This window comes from Humulus lupulus, chromosome 6 (assembly GCF_963169125.1).
Source record: "Humulus lupulus chromosome 6, drHumLupu1.1, whole genome shotgun sequence".
Taxonomy (NCBI): domain Eukaryota; kingdom Viridiplantae; phylum Streptophyta; class Magnoliopsida; order Rosales; family Cannabaceae; genus Humulus; species Humulus lupulus.
The window spans coordinates 200,622,100-200,630,811 of record NC_084798.1 but is presented as its reverse complement, the minus strand read 5'-3'; the positions used below and the strand labels follow the sequence as shown (position 1 = coordinate 200,630,811).

Here is an 8,712-nt window from a genome sequence, read left to right as displayed (position 1 = left end):
AAAGTAACAAAAGAGTGCCTTTTGGATCATGTTCACCACCAAATAACATATCAACGACCCAAATCTAATAATGTCAACGATGACCTTCTTCTGTTCTTCATTGACGAAGCAGATGACATTGGCCAGCTTCTGAGATGAACCACCTACACTAAATAGCTTTAGAATCATTTGCACCAACTGCTGGCGATTTGACTTCACTGGCAGAACTGCTTGTAGGTTTAACCATGCTTCTAATTGCCTTCTCAGCTAGATGAAGAAGGAGTTGCGTAAGATCATTTTTAATCTGCTAATAACCTATATATGTTATATAAAATACATATTCCTTCTCTTTGTCCTTCCTTTTCTTTAAAGCCATTTCTGTGATCCATAGTTTACCACATTTATTAAATGGCATATAAGTCCATCCAATCAACCAAGTTATAGCTTTTCAAACAATAATATATAAAAATACCAAAATTATTTTGTTAAAGAAGGTGGATCGATTCTTTGAAATGAAAGAAAATGGGGAGCCTCTTTATTCTTTTCCTTCAACTTTATGATTATTTTTCACAAATAAAACTAGAGTGGTCAATATATTTGTAAAATCAGAGTCCAAAACAGCATATTCCTTCCTTGATATGAATATTATAAATATGCTTGAGTATAATACAAGTGTGTAACTATATTAACAGAAAAGTCATCACCAAAGCTTTCATACTTGGTTTGAATTAAAAATCTAAGTAAAGAATACAGAAAACTTCATGAGTGACCTCATGAACAGTAGTTTGATTTGATTCCATATAGAGGATTCTTCTTTATCAACAAACTGTTCATGAAAAGATTTTCATGATCGGTGCTTTCACATTCTTTTTTTATCTCCAAGCTATTCCCTTATACCCTTCTTTACAGGTGTTTTTAAGCATGGTATAGCTCTAAAGGATTATTCACTAGCCTCAAATCAACATTTTCTATAAACTTGGTATATCAAGAAAATAAATCTAATAAGCTCATCATCATGATGAAGATCAAATACCTTGTCTGGCTCCTCTTCATGATTATTTGCGTTGCTGCTTCTTCATGCAGATCTGATAATCATCAGAACAAAAGACTCAAGTGTAAGCATATAAATATACATTTATATCTCATTTTCGTCCCAAGATATTATAGTCATTATTTGTTAATTGTAATGATATCTCTTTTTGTAGATGAGAATGGTGTAATGAGTTCTGAATTACCAAGCAGAGAGAGCAACCATCAAATCAAACATGGGAAAAAATTAGGGTTGGAAGAAGGTGAAAATAATGGTCATGAATTGACTTCTATTAGAAAAGCAAAGGCAGTGTATGGTGGATCTAATGACCTTATGAGACGCCCTAAGAGCAGCCAAAGTGCACCAACACCATTGCTGTCGAGCCCTAAACAACGTTTACTTGGATTGCTTGTCTGTGTTATAATGTTCTGTCCATTTTGAGACTTTTGGGATTATATTTCATCACTGTGAAAACTTTTATGATGAAATTAGGTTGCTCTCCCCATGTTCTATCTAAGCTTATTATTAATTGCTTAGTTTCATGTAACCATGGATGTGCCTCTATAAATATATATAATGTATAATTGAATATGTATAATGGTTATTATATACTTGTAATTAATTATCTCTCTCCTTCCTTTTTGCTACATTTTCGTGTAATTTATTTTTATTTTGTGGATATATAGACTGAGATTTCTATATATATGTATGTATTACAATAAAATGGATTTATGATGCGGCAACTTTATTCATAATAGAGCATCCAATTATGACAAAATTAATACATTTAATTTGATACCATGTTATAACGAATCCATCTGAAATTTTAAACTAAACATTATTTAGTAATATTAGAATTATACTTTTAAGTTCACATACTCATTTACAAATCCCAAGTTAAAAAAAATACATTACAAGAAAAAAAGTTATTTGCGGCAAATTGTGGCCCAGCCATACTAATATCCCTATTTGCGGTGAATTATGATGTATGATTTTTAACAAGAATCGGGATACTTATTTTGTGGAGAGAATTGTTCGATGCAAAAGCATTAGCAATTTGGCGCGGGTTTCTCTCATGTTTACTGTTTCATACAAGTTTGTTGGGATTATTTGAGGCACCGAGTGAATTATTTGCAGCGAACATTTCGCTGCTAAAATGGTGAAATTTTTGTAAATAATATTGGAGGAAAAAATTCGCAAAGATATTTTCGCCAATTATTTGCAACACTTTTGCTATTATTTGCAATGCCTAATTTTTGTCGCAAATACTTTTAGGATTTTTTAATTACTAATTGGACGACATCAATTGTTATTTATAGCAAAAGTTGAAGGTTTTTTGCGATAAATCCAGTCGCCGCAAATAACTCAGTTGCATAAACAAACCATTCCCTTTCTTCTTCCTTATTTTCTTTGCAATTCTCTCTCTCTCTCTCTCTCTCTCTCTCTCTCTCTCTCTCTCTCTCTCTACATGCTCTCTCTTTGTTTTCTCTCCCCAAATCCCGACCCTATCCCGAGCTCCACCACCGGCCAACACCACTCAAACCCCTGTTTGGTTAAATAAATGGTGAAATCAGTAAGGCAGGAATAGGTGCCAAAAACCATAACGATTTTACAAAGTCAACATGTGAGACTTAATTTTCTGTATAGGCATTTATAAATCATCTTTTTGGGTCCAAAGTATTTCTTTGGAGTATATGAGAGTACCCAAAAAAATTGGGAGCATTTGAGGATGTTTTGAGACAATTTTTGGAGCACCAAGTCAGTGGCATCGACGATGCATCGCTCATTTGTGAAATAAACACCCAAGCAACACGTCGCCTGGGCCATCCGTACAAATTTGTATAATGACGTGTTTTGGCTCCAAAATTCAAATTAAAATGCTATAATCTCATTGGTTGAGTCTAATGAGGTTCCTATACTATTTAAAAAGTTCATTTGAGTTAGTTGGTGACTTGATCACTCATCTATCTCTCTCTAAAAGAACTCTCTCTCTCTCTCTAGCTTTCAAGATTACTACTTTTCTCCATGATCTTCATCAAGATAGCTTGACTTGTATGAAGATTCAAGGCTTGTGAATCCCAATCTCATTCCATTGTTGTAGCTTCAAGTAATTCCAAGGAGAAGCCTAGGAATAGATATTTTTGGACAATAATTCTTCATTTGTGTCAAGCCTTGTAACATTTGTGGTTCACATAAAATCATAGTCTTGTGATTTTATGCTTGAAGGTTCTTCTTCAAGAAAGGTCTACTCTACACTTGCTTATTTGTGTTTATGTACTTTACAATTATCTTTCAATAGAGTTTAGATTACTTGTGATTATTTCTTTGAGTTGTAATACAAAACCAAGGTTATAAGCCTCTAAATCTCAACAATAAAAATCTCTATCTCTAAACCTTTGTTTGTATCAAAGTTTGCCTATCTATAAGGTTTATCTACTAAACAAAGCTATGGAAGAAAGCTAATCAATCTCAGCTCTCAAGTTCATGTCTCACGATCTAGTGAGACTAGATAGATTCGATGGACCAAATTTTGTTCGTTAGCAAGTCAAGATCAAGTTTCTTCTCACAACATTGAAGGTGCACTACATTCTTATTTGAAGAATTTGAAGCCTTTAAAGGATGGTGATTCTCAAGAAGTGATTAAAGAAAGGAAGAAAATGGAAGAAGATGAACTCATTTGTAGAGGTCACATACTCAATGCTCTATCATTTTGTCTCTATGATCTCTACACAAACACTACATCATCAAAGAAGATATGGGAAGCTCTTGAGAAGAAGTACAAAGCCAAAGAAAAAGGTACCAAGAAATTCCTCATAACTGAATATATGGAATTTGAGTTCTTTGATGGTAAATCCTTACACCTCCATGTACATCTTCAAGTTATTGTGAATAAGTTGTCTACACTTAAGATAAAATTTTCATAACCATTCATTGTGGGAGGGATTATAGCTAAGTTACCTCCATCTTGGAGAAGCTATAGAAAGAAGATCATCCATAAGAATGAAGAGACATCTTTGAAAGCATCAAAGGATTGGAGAAAAGTCTCGTTCTAGAGATAACTGTATGGAAGAGTCCAATGTTGGGACATCCAAGGTTAATGCCATACCCTCTCAATCCAAAGGGAAGACTCACAAGAAGCCTCAATCAAATAAGGATACTTACTTAGCCCCTAAGAAGAATGAATGGCAATTCAAGTGTGTGAAAGGCCATTTCTTTGTTTGTTGCAAGAGTGGCGACATGGCTAGGGATTGCATGTATCGAAAGGCCCATAACCATGGATCCAAGGTCAAAACAACCAAAGAGGAGTTGGTTGCTACCTTGAGTGAGGTAAATGTCATCCAATGGAAAGTGCAAGGATGGTGCTATGACACTTGTGCCACCATTCATGCAACTTATGATAGAGAGGTCTTCAAAACCTTTGAAGAATCAAGAGATGGTCATGAGATCCAAATGGGAAATGAGCATAGATCCAAGGTGTTGGGAAAGAGGAATGTTGATCTTTACTTCACATCCGAAAAGAATGTTTTATTGACCAATGTGTTGTATGTTCCAGATATGATTAGGAATCTTGTGAGTGGGCGCATGTTGAGCAAATGGGCATCAAAGTGGTGCTTAAGTCCGGCAAACTAATTTTATCCAATGGTTGTTAGAGAATATATATTATTCAATGAAAATAGGAAACCAAAATACAACTCTAAGCAAGAAATACAATAGACAAGGTTTTGACTAAAATAAATGTTACAACTCAATTGCTAAAAATACAAGTAAATTGATGTGACAAGAAGTAGAAGAGAAGAATGTAAAATCCTTTATTGGCATATTTGACAATATTGACAAAATTAATTAAATGAGTATTTTCGAAATGGGTAGTTTCCTGTGTTGTAATATTGAGTGGTAAATTTCGAAAAATGGGCAGTTTCCTGTTTTGTTGAAATGTGTCTTTTTATAATCAGATTATTATATTTATGTTAATAAAATAAATATATAATTTCCTATAAAAGAATATCTTTTCTTGAAATGGAAATTATTGGTATTTATTTTTATTTTTTTGATCTGATTTATTTGTCCAGAAATCGTGTACAGCTTGCAGTGATAATGTATATATTGTTTCCTTATTTATTTAAGGAAACTGGGTTTAAAAACTGTCCAGGTTCGATGAATCTGTTTGAACGGATTGCCAGTCTATTTGAACAGATTCTGACTTTCCTGTTTTGGAAGATTTTCCTTTTATTGGCTGATTGGTTTCTGATTTGTTTTCCACAACCTAAAGGGATTCTAAAAAGTATATAATCATCCTTAGATCGTTGGTTTTTTATCATCTCTCTTGGTGTATTATTTTCCAAATATTTTTCAAGTTTTAGAGAGACTTTTTATTATGTGAAGAACTTGAGTCCAGCAAGTTCTTAGTGGTTTATTACAGTGTACTTCTGTATTGTTTTCTTTGTGTTAATTGTGTAGGTTGAACACACTTGGACATTGGTCATCAAGCTTCGGGAGAAGTCTTGTTCGTGAGTCACTTTTCGGGAGGAAAAGTGCAAGTGTTATGATTTGAAGGGAGTTCAAGATCTTAGCACTTCAGAAATTTGATTAGGAGTTTAGATTACAACAGTTGCGACAAATTCAAGAGGGAGTCTTTATTTGTATAAGTCAATTTGGTTTTGTAATCGTTTAGATATTCTTCTAATAAATTTCATTCTCTGGGCGTGGCCTCGTGGACTAGTAGCAATCTGCAAAAATTGCTGATACCACGTAAAAATTCGTGTGTTCTTTATCTTATGTTCGTTTTTATCTTCTGGTCACAAACTGTTTAAACATATCTGGTTTCTGTTCAAACAATCTTTGTGTCTGTTTAAACATTTCTGTAACAGTTCAACAATTAATTATTTAATTTGGATAATTAAGTTGGTAATCATAAAAAACAGAATTTCAAAGAAGATTACAAACTCAAAGAAAAATAGTACAAGTAAATATAAAGAACAAAGAAGAACATGAAGAATGAAATAAGAACAATAGTAAATAAAAAACAAAGGAGAAACAACAAGAACACTCTAACACTCACACAACCAAAGTGTAGAGTAGTGGGGATCACCAACTTGAACAAGGTTCAAGACCTTTGTCCAAAATCTCATTTCCCATACTCTCTAAGCACTAAGGGACTCTCAAATTTGAAAATAGCTCTCTCGAATTATCAAACATTTTGGTGTATTTTCCAGCCAAGTGCTTTGTCGATAGAAAATGGTGTGTCTTGCAAGTGAGCATTATGCTCCTATTTACAGAGTTTTGAGACACCATTTTAATTTCAAATTCCACCAACCCCTTGGCTATTACCAATATTTAATTAGATGTTTATGGAATTAAAATGAAGATTTGGGAGTTACTTGAGATGTTAAAATTGTTCCAATTGGAAAGAATAAAAAAAAAAAAAGCAAAATGGGATTTGGCTGCCAGCACCCGGGCTGCAGCCATGAGCCTCTCACTCCCAGGCTGCGGCCGGGAATGGTCTTGGTCGCAGACTGGAGGTTGTTACAACCTCCCAATTTCACTCATTTTCTCAAAACTTCACAGTACCTTTCCCACATGATTTTGTAACATTCATATACCTAATGGGAGTTAAAAATATATCTTCAATAGTCATATCACATTATGGCTTTGTGAAATTCAATAAAAATGTGTAACTCTCAATCTACACATTATTTGGTGATATTTGGAAGTTACAAATTTGTAACTCCAAAATAGGTTACACTTGGACACACACACATGTCCAATTTGTAACTCTTAATATTATATTACAATGTGTGACAAATTACATTTGTAACATTATTTATTCTAACATTATATTAAATAAAATACTTTGTGGGGAAAGGATATGTTTGTGATGGAATGATAAAGCTGTGTGCAAAAGATAATTTTTTTAATAATAATGCATGCTCGTCTTCCTCTTATATGCTTGGCTTTGATTCTATTACTTTGTGGTATAATAGACTTGCTCATATAGGATTTAGTACAATTAAACGAGTAATCAAATGTGGTTTAATTATATTCAATGATGTTGAGCATGATAAATGTGAATTATGTGTTAAATCTAAGATGGTAAAGAGACATTTTCCAAGTGTTGAAAGGAAAACTAACTTGTTAGATTTGATACATATAGTGATTTATGTGAATTGAATGGAATAATTACTAGAGGTGGACATATGTATTTTATTACCTTTATTGATGACTTTTTTTTATATTCACATATGTGTACTTGCTTAAGAATAAGGAAGAGGTAATTAGCATGTTTAAATTCTATAAATCCAAAGTTGAAAATCAATTGGAAAAGAAAAACAAAGTGATTAGAAGTGATAGGAGCGGTAAATACTTTTCCAATGAATTAAATGTATTTTGTGAGTTGCATGGTATAATACATTAATGTAAAGTCCCTTATACAGTGTTGGGGTTTTATGCCCTAATTAAAACCCAAATTCTTTGTAATCTCATTTTATTATCAATAAAAGAATAGAAATCATTTTTTGACTTGGTCAATCACTTTGCTCACATGTTTTATTTTCATGATTATTTGTTTAATATAAACTTCTATTAAATCTTGAGCATATAGCTAATCTTATTTATAGTGACGTAATCACAGTGGAATATAAATATGATTATATGTTCAAAATAAGTTAGTCCTAAGATTAGTCAGTGCACCGGATTTACACTGACTTGCCAATCTACGATATGATCTACTTACACATTACAGTGTTATGTTCTTTCCAGAACATTAGCAAAGTAGATAAGATCGGATGTATTTGTTACATCGGGCAGGACCGATATTGACAGTTGATAAGATAAGTAAACATACCGTTATTATCTATTCTAGTCATATCATATAGTTGACCATAGGTCAATTCAATCTCAATTCTGAGTGGTTAGTATTCTAACTGATTGTATTATTTGAGTTCTTTGACTTGTTCGTTACCAGCTTACCCTACGGACTAGCCCATACTTACATCTTGGGAACCCGGTAGTACAATTGAGTGGGAGTGTTAATCATAGATATGAACATCTATAGCTTCTGATGAAGAAGTGAAATGATGGTTTCCTTTTAGTTTTGTTCAAGGTGTTAAATGATAGAGATCTCATTTCAGTAATTAAATTAGTTTACTGAAATATCATTTACAAGGAACTAAGTGTTTTAAGGATAAAATACAATGAGGGGTAAAACGGTATTTTAGTCCTATCTCATTGTAGACCGTCTATAGAGGTTTGAGTGACAATTATGGTTGTAACAATGGATAATTAATAGCGTATCTATATTTGTTATAGAGCGTTCTATGAATTCAAGAGTGCAATTCCAAGTCTATAGTGGAGTCACGAGGAATTAATAAGTTAGTAAATTTATTTGTTAGATTTATGATAACTTATTGGAGCTTGATTTCATAGGCCCATAGTCCCCATTGTACCTTGGATAAAATCATCTAGATAGTCTCAATTAATTGATTTAATCATCAATTAGAATTATCAAAGTTGACCAGGTCAATTTTGGATAGTTTCACAGAGTTATGTAATTTTGAGAAGAAAAGAGAAATTATGGCAGATTTATTAATTAAGATAAATTGGTATCTAAATTAATAAATAAGTTTAAATCAAGGTTCAAATTATAAATAATTAATTTGATAAAGGATTTAAATAATTATTTAATTAATTAAATCAATAGAAAATAA

The 8,712-nt window shown here is 32.6% G+C and overlaps 1 protein-coding gene across 1 annotated transcript; it reads left to right on the top strand.

The window, feature by feature from the left end:
- The first annotated feature begins 849 nt into the window (after positions 1-849).
- LOC133784388 (uncharacterized) lies at positions 850-1,600 on the top strand. Its single transcript, XM_062223754.1, has 2 exons — positions 850-1,094; positions 1,185-1,600. Exons 1-2 carry the CDS (start codon positions 995-997, stop codon positions 1,448-1,450), a joined length of 366 nt encoding a protein of 121 aa, XP_062079738.1. The 5' UTR covers positions 850-994; the 3' UTR covers positions 1,451-1,600.
- Positions 1,601-8,712: the final 7,112 nt, after the last annotated feature.